This window comes from Xiphophorus hellerii, chromosome 11, assembly GCF_003331165.1.
Source record: "Xiphophorus hellerii strain 12219 chromosome 11, Xiphophorus_hellerii-4.1, whole genome shotgun sequence".
NCBI classification, from domain to species: domain Eukaryota; kingdom Metazoa; phylum Chordata; class Actinopteri; order Cyprinodontiformes; family Poeciliidae; genus Xiphophorus; species Xiphophorus hellerii.
Genome location: NC_045682.1, coordinates 16,354,501 through 16,367,028, shown reverse-complemented (window position 1 = coordinate 16,367,028; position 12,528 = coordinate 16,354,501). Strand labels below are relative to the sequence as shown.

Sequence of the window (12,528 nt, the reverse complement as noted above, 5' to 3'; positions counted from 1 at the left end):
GTTTGCAAAGCTCGTGAAGTGTTCAGTTAGTCACATTACATCAAATATCAATGCAGTATAGTGGGATTTTATAAGACAGGTAAACATGATATGGAATATAATTGTAAATTATATATTTTTCATAAAATTTTATATTAATACAAATTTGAAACCTGAGACATTCATACGTATTTAGCGACCCTTGCTCTGACACCCCTACATAAAATGAAACGCAGCTGAAATGTCAATGTTTGGACTGAAAGCATTTTCATGCATTATTGGGTCCCATGACTACTGTTAAAAGACACTGTTTATATCTTAATATTATTGATACTTAGACAAATACTGTTACTGCTTAAGTTAGATGGCATAAATAATCTACTCAAGGCATCAGTCTGTGATATAAACTCTGTCTATCAGACATGAGAGCCTGCGGGACTGCAGACTGAATACCCTGTGTGGCTTACAACAAAGACTGGAAGAGTCCTACTATTATGAAAAAGCTGTTTGTCTGCTTCTGAAATTCCATCTCCTTTATATAGGTTTTAATTTCTAAGAATTAGTACAGAGCTTTATAAAGAGAAAGTGGGTCAAACTCCATGTGTGAGGGAATTTCAGAGAACTAGCAAGGGAGAGTAGTGGGGGCGCATTTAAGAAGTCGCTTCTGAGGACTTCTGCAATACATTTTTATCACAGACACAACTGAGAGATGGATTAAAAATCTTTATTCAAACTAGCATAATCAGGCGTTACATTAAAACCCAATAAGCAACATCAAAACCGGTCAATTAACAAGACATGAAAGTAAAGAAAGCCCATTCTCACTCATACTGTCTTTGATTGGCGAAGCGAGATGAAACTGGAGAGCGTTTGGTACAACTCTTGAAGCTTACTGTACAGTATGAACGGCAAAGTAGCTGCTAGGAAAAACAAAACAAACAAAACAAAAAAAAAGACAATTAACTCACTTACAGTCTACTACACTGAGCACAAGCATCCCCTGTGCCATTCAATCACAGTGAATACAGAAGATATCAAAAAGGTATGTTGTATAAAAACACAAAGTATAAAGCAGTTTAATTTACAATTAACGCGTCTATTGGTTCGTAACAGAACCCCTGTTCTGAGTCTAAAAGTGCCTATCCAACAAGCAGCTCAAGATACTGTAACCTGGGAAAAACGAATTGATTACACTACACACATAAAAAGAAAAAAAAACTGCTGGGTTATTTTCTTCTTTTATGGGTTTATTCTGCTGGGACAGAAGTTGGGTCATATTCACATCAGGTTAAAATTTGCGACTCTGTTGGGTGTCAGTAGACACCAGGAAGAGACTCGTCATGTTTTTACGGCCGAACATTTTGAATAACAAATCAGAATTCACTGAATCTCCTCCACAGAAATAAATCAGACAATTTAAGACCATAAAAATAAAAATAAAAATGCTTTTTTTTTTTTTTTTGCAATGTGTTCAAATAATAATTGTTTTACTTAAATTAATTTTTATAATTAGCTATGTTATGAAGCCTAGGCGCAAATTCAAACTGGAAGACTCTTTTATCCCCACCGGGACCCGTTAATTGAAGCGACCTGCCCACAATCGTCGACCTATCAACGCCGGACCAAGCCACGTCACGTCCAATCACCGACCAAGTCCCAGCTGATAAGGACCTTCATCCATGGTGTCCTTCGCTCTCCAGCCGAGCTCAACCCACCACCACCCCTTCTCCTCCATTCGCCCGGTCCTGAGGCCCGCACCCTTCTTCAACCTCCACCACCAGTGCCGGGCCCCGGGGGATGACGTTCCTAACAGCATCGGGGATGCTCATCTGAAGCCTATCGCTAACGCTGCGATAACCGTTATCCCCAGCCGGGGCCCGAGCGCCAAAGACTTTAAATTCTGTTTGTCAATAAACTCTTCTAATTGTCTTCTCATCTCCGTCTGAGTCTCTCCAGATTGATTTGGAGTTGTGACCAAAATACTGGGTTGACCCTGTTACCTCACCACTGAATCTAGAATTATTGTTATAGCTTTTTTTTTTTGAATGCTACTTCTAGATGTGTTGAAATTTGATACTTTGACCAAAATAATTTGCCATATTCATTGAATCTGCTTTAAATTGTTATGAGGTTCTGTTTGAAATACGTTTATAGATTTTACTTTTTCTATTTTTTGTGTTTATGCCATCAGGAAAAACATTGGTAGTATTAACAAAAACCTGGGTAAAAACCCAGAATATGAAGTCAAACCCATAACTCAAACCTATTGAGTTATGGAGTTAATGTGTTAAATCAAGCCCATAATCTACAGAGGACTAGTTTTTTCCAAAAAACCCAGCAGTTTTTAGTGTGCACGAAATGCTATTGTTTCATTTGTCAACAGTCATCTTGTACAAGGCAGAAGGCACGCAAGGAGCTCATCGTATGTGCAACCCGATAACTGCATTAACACTGCTTGGAATCAATCAGTTCTGCCACTGATTGCACATCTAACATGCACTTGACCCTCATTATGCGACATGTTCCAGGCTGACAAGCAGCCAGCTAGATGCTTTCAAAGGTGAGCAGCACGAAAAAGGAGAAAAAACGGGGGTTGAGGGGGATAACATTTCACTGACTCAGAGCGTGAAGCCGGATACATCCAGAAATATTCCCCCTTCGCTGCATTTCCGCAGGAGTGCTGCATGGGATCACATTTAGATTCCGTGCATATCCCAAATTCAAACCGCTGTCATCCGCTTAATACATTTTATGCACTGTCAGCAGAGTCGCTACAGGAATACTGTCACTATAATGAACACAATGTTCTCTTTCCTCTCCTAATCCAGCCTCCCTAAACTCATGCCAGTACATTTGATCATTTAGCAGCCTAATTAGCTCTCTTAATAAGCTTCCTGTTACAGAGAAATTGAAGTCCTGGACTTGAAGGTGGCGCAGCAGCACTACCTTTGAGGTCATAAAATGTTTTCTTATTCCATTTTTTATTCATGTACACAACTAAAACGACGGCACTACACTATAAATATGCAACAAAATGTCCTTTAAGAAGCTCACAAAAGCAGCAATAAAAGTTACTACATAAAATATATATAAAAAACATTAAGATTTATCAAAGAACATCTTGCCGCTACCTCCGATCATACACTGGCCAAGATTATTACTTTTTTTTTTTAATAGTTTTACTCTGGCTATTAAACATATTTATGGTTATTTATATTTTACTTTAGATCATGACCTCATATATCATCTTTCTTTTTTTCTACCAGTTGTGTAATTCCTAAAATCATTTCTTTTACGTTTTTTGGGGGAAAGATTTGGGGAAATAGGTTCTAAAACATTTGATTTTCAGTCGAGTCGCTTTACTGTTTGCGAATGACGGATTTATGAAGCTCTTCCCTCTGGCAAAACTTTGTAATTGTCACCGACAAGCTTCTCTCACTTGAACAGGAAGAGATGAACTGATTGTTCAAAAACGTATAATAGTTTTGGATTTTGCTTAGAAACTTGAGAGTTTGCATTGCAATGTGCAGTTACTGTTAAAAGTTTACATGCAATCATCACAAACTTGACTGACATACATTTTTGGTTTATAGTGACGCATTTGAACAGGTATTTTTTTAAGTTGGAATGGTATAAATAATTTTTTAAAAATCAAAAAATGTTTAGCACATTAATTAGGAGCCGAAATTTATTTGGGACTTCTGCTAATGCACGCAGCAGGGACGGAGCCGTTGGTGGTTGTTCCCATGCGGAGGTAACTCACCGGCAGAGCACACCTCTGAAATAAGCAGTTCCCCTCTAAAACAGTCGGTGGCAGCAGTAGATGGTTGGACAGAATATCTTTATAAAAATAGGTGTATATTTATTTGTTTCAATAAAATATTTTCTGTTTTTTGTGAACTATTTGGAAAATGCGCATGATGTGCTCCAAAATGGCTCCCGCACAGATCTGTTGTTGGCCACCTCTCAGTGATACGGTCTCAGTCTGGCCATGCCCTATGAAAGGCTCTGCCATTGCCCTGGAGGGCAAAAAAAATGATAAAATAATTATAATTATAACAAAAATTATAAATAGCTCAATTATATACATACACCAACACTAATATTCTGGTACAAACCAAGTTTTTTTTAGTATTGCCTACAAATTTTCAATTGGTTTCATTTCGGAGTTTCAAAAGGTCAACCAAGAAGCTTAAAAAAAGTCTTACCAAAATACCAAGTCTTAAATACTTATGATTTAAATATTTAATATATACTTAAATCATAAGTATATATTGTGTTTTTGGGATAATTTACCCACCTGAACTCTAATCTGCTTCCAAATGTTAACCATATTATACAAACTGAAACTTTCAGGTAAAAAGACATTAGTTACAATCGTCAAGAACCAAAGAACCGCCAAGGTTCAAAACTGTTCTGAGAGCTCCATTACACTCCGAAATTAACACCTTCAAGCTCAACTGAAACTTTACAATTTTTAGAAGGAGACTAATTTATTATAATATTGAAAAAATGAGAATGTTGGGAGTAAATGTAAGCTTTTGAAACCCAACAACACAGGGACAACTGTCAAGCACAGTGGTGGAACCACCATGATTAGGGTCTGTTCCACTGCCAGTGATTTTGATGGTTTGGTGATCATTGCACACAATTTTGTCCTTCCAACAACAATCCATAGCACAGATCAAAACTAAGATTGACAGACTAACATCAATATTTCCACGGCAAAAAAAAAAGTCAGCCTTTTTAAGCAAGATATACAATTTATGCCAAGAAGAGTGGCCAGAACTGTTTATGGCACTTCCAGGACCTTGTTCATCACTACAGAAATACTGTTTTCTCTGCATCTTACTGGTGGACATTTACCCAAAACATTAGTGGGTGTGTATGAGTATATTTGAGTCAAATTATAAGAAAACATCCACAACGAAGTCAAACCTTTTGTCAAATCATCTCTTAATGATGACCCCCCCCCCCCCCTCCCGCCCCCCGAAAACAAACAAACAAAAACAAACTGTTCAAATAAATCAATACAACTCCATAATTAACATCAGGTATGGTGATGAGTGGATGTAAACTACTCTCCAGAAATGCACATCTTGCACCAATTGCACACCTATTGTTGGTGAGCGTTTTATCTCACCAATAAACGACTCATATTTGAACTACAATCAAATAATAAGAAGGGAAAGCTATTGGTTTGGGGTTTTTTTTTTATGGTTACCTGTTTTCTTTCATTCTTTTTTGTCAATTTTTCTTTAGACATTCAAAACTTGTTAACCACAACATTGTATAGAAAAAAAGACCTAAAACTGAATCACTGATTATTACTAGGTAAAAGTTTGAGTCTTATCAAACAGAAAGATTCTCCATACAAAATAGGACAAAAAAGACACCTAGTTTCAGGCCTGAATGTTATAACCAGCTACAATAATGGATTCATCAGATGGAAGAAGCTTATTCACCCTGATTCGTGTGTATATTTATGATTAGGCGTGTTTCAAACTCCAGCATTAAAAAAACAACAACTTTATGGCAACTTAGGTATATTTTAGACAACTGATGGCTTCTAAAACTACAACCCATGGTAAAACCTGGACGAAAAAGGCAAATGTATCCACTGGGAGTCTTTAGTAATGTTCAAGAAACCTGCTGTAAAATGGTTTGTCCAAATGCTAATTAAGAGAAAGTATTCACACATAAGAGCAAAAACAAAAAATTTACAAAAAAAACCAAAACAAAAAACACACTGGTAGAAGGATAAGGTGACTACTGATTGATTGTTGGTGTGTGGGATTAAAGGAAACAGGGGAAATCAGGAGCTGGAGCAGAGGGACTGACAATAGAAAACTGTTTATCTTCTTTGCAAGCCCCTGGAAGGTTTCAGCCAGAGACTCCCAGGAAGAGACGATTACATCACCGTAGCTCTCTTCTTGGCTGCTGCTGAAAAAAGAAATAAAAAAAAACAAAAACATGGTATTAGAAACCAAACAGTCTTGATATAAAGTTTTAGAAAGTCCTCACTCATGCAACAGTGGATTGTGACTGGTTACTGCCACCATCAATATCGTTCCGATGGACTTACGGGTTCATTCAGAATTACAGGGGGAGATCAATGATTTCTGCTTCTTTATTTTAATGATTTATTGGTTATTTTTACTTTACAGTTTAGTTTATCAAAAATTTCTCAAGGTCACTAATAGAAATAAAGAAGAAAATATACAGCTTTTGTTCAATTAGTACACAGATGATGCTATTTAAGCATGCACAAGCAGTCATCACTGTGTCTAATTCTGGAGTCAAGACTGCAAGCCAGGATTGGGTTATACACCATATACCTCAACTCTAAAAATAGCAACAGCATTGTTTGAAATACTATGTTTAAGTCTGCAAATGTATGGTTACATTAAGGCATGAAAGGCTATTAGTTTCCAATCTGTTTTTCTCTTGAATTTTAATTATTAAAAGCGGTACACAGATGCCCACGAGCAGCAAGAACCTGTTGAGATTCCCCACTTATAACAGCCTATTTTATTACTTCAAATACCAAATACAGCTTAATACGCCTTAATAGACACAGTTTAAACCGTCTTAAGGCTCTGCATTGTTGACCGAACGTAAGAAAATTAATTCACATTTTCACAGTCGCGTGTCATTTTGTTCTCAGTCTTGTCGACCCCTTCTTGTCACAACCCCCTTGATAAATATTGCACGCAAAGCTATTGTGTAATTTTTTCAGAATTTCATGGGAGTATTTCTTTTGCAAAACGAACAACAAAGACCCCGTTTTTTCAAGCAGAGCAGGATGGATAGGTTTGAACGGCAACTGAATTATTTTTGACGATACAGTCCAATTAATGAGCCGTGAAAATAATGAGATCATAAATATTACTAATTCAAAAATGTAATTAAATGAACTTGCTGTGTGCAGATTCTAAAAATCTAACTTCTTGATGTAACTGGTGTCCTGAAGAAGCCTGTTTTTTTTTTAATGGGAATTTTTCTTAAGAGAAAAATGTATTTTTAGAAAAGCACATTATCATAAACCTTTGGGTCATTATAGTTTTTTGTTTTTTTTTAGCTGAATTACATCCCAAATGAAAAAAGGTACTGCAATATATTTTTGGTAGCACCTTCAATTGTATTAAATAACAATATCAGAATTGTTTAAAATGCACTAAATTTCATGGTGTTATATGATAACATCAGATAACATCTTTCATGCTAAATGTCTTGAGAAATGTAAAGTCATTAAGGTGTGGATAACACCCAACCCTATTACAAACAACTCCAGATTGAAACTGTCTCAAATTTACAATTCTGACACATTATAAACATTTTTTAACAAGCGTTTAAATGAATAGATGACCTTATTTCCTGACAATTGGCGGAGACAATTCAGTCCTTAATCTCTTTTTCAGTCAGCGCCATCACAGAGAGATGTGCACAACATGAATCTGACCAGCAGCCAATTTTAGTCTAATCTCAGTTCTCAATATAAGCTGGTTTTCTCACTTGATAGACAAGCCAATTCCCATCTCAGTGCTCCCGTTAGAATTAGATTGGAACAGACTGTTGTATTTGTAAGGGGACATTTTGACCAAGCGTAAGCAGAAATATTGGATTCTGTTCTACTTAATCAGGAAAATATGTTGACGGAAAAGGATAACACAGAAGATTTGCACTGGACACTGTGGCAGTTCAATTCTCTTTCTTGCTTTTTTAGTCTAACCAAGAATGAATGTGAAATAGAAACGGACAGTGAATGTCTATAAGATAATAGTGGCTCTACGGATTGTAGTTAGCAACCAGCATACCTCCAGTTGTAGAATGGACTTCCTTTCATTTTGAGTACTTAAGAACAGAAAGAAGAAACAAGTTCAGTGGAATGTGTGACACGCAAATGCACAATACAGATACATCATGCACAACTGCATTTCACCCTCCATCTGCACCTGTGCATGCATATTTATATTGTTGATTCTTTCAGAGCACCGCTTGGTTTAGCTTGCTTTGTAGAACCAGCTGTAGGAAAAATAAACAACATCTGGATCATTCTCTGCACATATACACTGATGACAGTCTGCTGTGCACCAGAGTGCTGCTTGAAATTTATAACAGATCTCATTTAGTGCAGCTCTATCTCTTGTCCTCAGAGAACCCCCTCCAACTCCGTGCTTCTTTGTAGTGCTCCCCCTCATACGCCTACTACTCTCGCTGCGATTGTGTGTTATGTATCTGCAATACATGACCTACATACCACATAAGACATCAAACACTTGCAGATTTGGGAGGTGGAGGCGGGGTGGGGGGGGGGGGGGGGGGGGGGGGGGGGGGGGAATCTTGGCCTAATTATGGCTAAAAATGCAGATAGTTTGATCTACTGACGCACAGCTAATCAAAATCAGCAGGACTCTGTTAGAAACTGTGTTTCGAACAGAAAACTGTTCAACATTTCTCAATATGGTACATGCATTAAAGTGTAAGGGTGGAGCCAGCTTTGACTATGTGCATCACTTGCTGTACTGTACATCAAAACCTTTGTAGTGTAATTTAAAAAATAATGGAATCTCAGAGGAATTATGCAAATCTTCTTCAATAAGTGAGTTGTCAGATGTCAGTAGTTGATTAAACGCAATACCTCTAAAGGAAATACAATAAAAGCATATAAGATAAAATTTCAGCATTACTGCATATTTTTGTCGGATGGATGGATAGATGGATGGATGGATGGATGGATGGATGGATGGATGGATGGATAGGATCCCATACCATACATATGTTACCCTGAAAAATACTTATTTTTAAAGCTTCATGGGAACCCTCGATATGGACATTAAGCACTCAAAAAATATTTCTAATTTGCAAATGTGGGTAAGGTTGCAGCAATATAAACATTTCCCACTACAATCACCAGCTCAGACATTTCAAAGTATCATTTGATACCATAACTATTAATATTCTCAAGTAATTTTAAAGCTTAGCATAAAACAGTTAAAACAGTATTTCAAAAGCTGAAATATTCAATACTACTACTTAAAATAAAAATTGTGTGTGGCACAATTGAATAGTGAAACAAAATGATCATAACTCAGTGAGCTGTTTGTACATTGAAAATATATATCACTGTGACCCTGTGTTTGAGAAGTAGGCTACTAACAACCCTCCAATTACTAAGGAAGAAAAAACATCTTCTCATTACAGGAGACGAAATACATGCAATAAAAGTTTTTGTATAACAGTATATCATGTGATATCAAAGGCTATCTACCAATTCAACATACCTCCAGTGTGGATGCTCTGGAGTCTGTGGTTTCACTTGGGCCTATGCTCCTGGGTATGCTGGATACAAAATATCCTGCTCCTTTGGGAATGATTGGTTGTCTCACCACCACCTTGCCCTTCCTGGTTTCTGCAAGGAACAAGCTATACCAGTAGGCATCACTGGAGATCAGGGTGGAATCTGCGATGGTGGAGCTTCTCTGGCTGATCAGGCTATTTCTGTTGGCTGGGGGCATCTTGATGGCCTTTGGCTTTGGCTTTTGACACTTGAGGACGATAATAACCAAGATGGTTATCAACAACAGAAAGGACACAGCTCCTAAACCAATCACGAGGTACAGGTTTAGGTTGGTGAAGACTTCGTATTCTAATGGTAACTCTGTTGTCTCTAAGAAGGTCATGGCATGCTCCACCGTTGATATCTTGATGGTAACAGTGGCAGACAAAGCAGGTTGTCCATTGTCTTTAGCAACAACTACCAGCCTCTGCTGCCTTGGGTCTCTGTAGCTGAACATCCTTGTCGTTCTGATCTCACCGTTGTACTGATCCAGGTTAAAGAGAGTTGAGTCACTGATCTGCAGTAGCTGGTAGGTGACTCTGGCATTCTGCTCAGAGTCTGCATCAACAGCAACCACTTTGGCCACCAAGTGCCCTTTCTCTGTGGACCTCGGTATGACCTCCTCAACAACTGAGCCGTGTGCTCGCCATGGTGATACAATGAGGGGAGTGTTGTCATTTTGGTCCAGGATAACAATGTGAACTGTCACATTGCTGCTCAGAGGAGGGACACCAGAGTCCCTAGCCTCAATGTGGAACAGGAACTCCTTCTCTCTCTCATAGTCAAAGGTCTTAAGGCCATAAAGATCCCCGTTCTCAGGATTGATGGAGAAAAGCATGGACATAGACATGTTAACTATTTCTTTCTCCATTATGAAATAAACCAAGTACTGGTTCTCATTCAAATCTGGGTCATGTGCACTTAGGGATGTCAATAAAGCTCCAGGTGGATTGTTCTCCATAACATGGATTGTGTAGAAGGACTGAGAGAACATGGGAGCATTGTCGTTGACATCCAGGATCTCCAAGGTGATGGTTTCATTCTCAGATAAAGCTGGGAAACCTCTGTCTGTCACTATTAATTTGATGTCGTATTTCCCTTTGACTTCTCGGTCCAGCGGTTTCGACACCAGCAATTCGAAGTAACCTTCTGAGGACTTGTCCAGACGAAAGGGTAAGGCTTCCTGCTGGTTCAGGTGGAGGTCTACGGCACCATTGTCTCCAGAATCTCTATCACTGACGCTCACCACAGCAATCAGTGTCCCTACCGACACATCTTCGGTCACCGATCTCTTCAGGGACTTGATGGTCACCTCTGGGTAGTTATCATTTAGATCTGTGACGTAAACCATCACTTTGCAGTGTCCTGACAGCGGGTTTGCCCCTCTGTCCTGAGCCTGAATGTACATCTCAAAACTCTGACTCTCTTCATAATCGATCACCCCCTTCACTTTGATCTCGCCTGATTGTGGATCTAGGGAGAAGAGCTCCTGTGTCTTCTCCGAGGTGTACAAGGTATACGAGTATATTAATTGTGCGTTTGTGCCTTCATCTAAATCAGTCGCGTTTAATGTCATCACCACCGTCCCCACTGGAGAGTTCTCCGAAACATTGACAGCAAAAACGGGCTGACTGAACGTGGGGGCTTTATCATTGATGTCCAGCACGTTAATAATTATGCTGGCTGTACCAGAGCGGGGAGGCACACCTCCATCCACCGCAGTTAAAATCAAATTATGAATCGCATGCTCCTCTCTGTCCAGTTTACCGTTGAGCACTAGATCAACGTATTTGGAGCCGTCGCTGCCCGTCTGGATGTCAATGCTGAAGTATTTGCTTTCGCTGAGATAGTAGGTCTTGACTGAATTCGCCCCCACATCCGCATCCACCGCGTTGGTCAGGGAGAATCTCTCACCGGGAGGGGTTGCCTCAGAAACGTCCAAGTGCATTGTCTTCCTACGAAAAACGGGCGCGTTGTCGTTGATGTCCAAGATCTCCAGCTCGATGTTGAAAATGCGAACGGGATTGGAGAGTATGACATCCATTTTCAGGAAGCATGAGGTGGTTTTCGTCATGCATATGCTCTCCCGGTCCATCTTCTCGCGGATGACCAGCTCCCCCGTGTCTTTGTTAATGTCGAGGTAATTTTTGCTGTGAATGACATCGAGCTTCGCATTGCGCTCCAGCAAACTGCGAACGTCCAGACCCAGATCTGAGGCCAGATTGGCAACAAAGGAACCCTCTTCCATCTCCTCCGGTATGGAGTAGCGGGTGATGGAGAGCGCAAATCCCCACAGCGCGACAAAAAACGTGAGAGCAGACACGAACGAACGAGTCCGTATAGATGCCCAATTAAGCGCCATCGTGAGCGTTAACACAAAGGATAAATGTCACAAATCTGTTCTTACGACCGTGTTGTCTTCGTGCAAAGGATCACCGGTGACATTCTAGCCTCCGCGAGTTGTAGCAGCCGCTGCAGCAGGCCATCTGAGGTGTGGAGCCGCTGGAGGAGCGGTGTGCGCGCTGACAGCAAACGCAGGGGCGTAACACAGACCCAGGAGGTAGCGGGGCTTTTTTTTTTATATATCACCGGCTTTGAAATGGTGCCTATCAAAATAGCTGCACTGAAGCAAAACAACCTTTACATTAAAAAAAAAAAAACAAATTTATGTTTCAATAGTATGTTTTCAAACTGTTTTGTTTGAATTTATTTAAACTACTTAACCATAAAAAAAAACCTGCAAATATTTAAAGATGTTACAGGAACACACAAAATACACATTTTTATGTTTCAGTACCTTGAAAAAGCTAGACTGAAACTTGAACTTTATTATTGTTCTTTCATTCATTGTTTAGTAAGCATATACAGTATACTTTATATTTGCCCCCACATCGCTTCTTTTTCTTTTACAATATAATCTGATTGGCGTGGCATCTGAATATATAGCCAACTGACTTCACTCTGAATCAGAATTCATCACTATTAGTTACTTTTTTGTAAAGAAATTAGTAAATTGAGTTCAACTGTAGTAAAACACTGGACAGAAATGCCTACAATAGACTGAAGTTAAGCTTTATGCAGGACAACAACAGAAAAATGCAGCCAGAGCTACAAAGGAATTGTTTAGATCAAACTGGATTTTTGTATCAGAACGGTTAGAATAAAGATCAGACCTAATCCAATCTGTGTGAAGACTTGAAAATTGATTT

General features: G+C 39.0%; 1 protein-coding gene across 4 annotated transcripts; it reads right to left on the bottom strand.

Annotated features, from left to right (window-relative positions):
- Nucleotides 1–1,987: 1,987 nt before the first annotated feature.
- LOC116728414 (protocadherin alpha-C2-like) lies at nucleotides 1,988–11,880 on the bottom strand. 4 transcript variants are annotated; one of them, XM_032576520.1, is made up of 3 exons: nucleotides 9,264–11,880; nucleotides 7,797–7,833; nucleotides 1,988–5,922 (listed from the first exon to the last, which is right to left on the bottom strand). In XM_032576520.1, exons 1-2 carry the CDS (start codon nucleotides 11,679–11,681, stop codon nucleotides 7,822–7,824), a joined length of 2,430 nt encoding a protein of 809 aa, XP_032432411.1. In that variant the 5' UTR covers nucleotides 11,682–11,880; the 3' UTR covers nucleotides 1,988–5,922; nucleotides 7,797–7,821. The 4 variants fall into 4 exon arrangements, with proteins under 4 accessions (XP_032432411.1, XP_032432412.1, XP_032432409.1 ...); XM_032576521.1 differs by having other exon boundaries at nucleotides 1,988–5,919; XM_032576518.1 differs by lacking the exon at nucleotides 7,797–7,833.
- Between the last annotated feature and the right edge of the window lie 648 nt (nucleotides 11,881–12,528).

Coding starts and splice junctions, on each gene's coding strand:
- LOC116728414 (XM_032576518.1), bottom strand. CDS start 11,681: ATGGCGCTTAATTGGGCATCTATACGGACTCGTTCGTTCGTGTCTGCT. Junction 5,923..9,263: donor CCAGAGCATCCACACTGGAG/GTATGTTGAATT, acceptor TTCTTTTTTCAG/CAGCAGCCAAGAAGAGAGCT.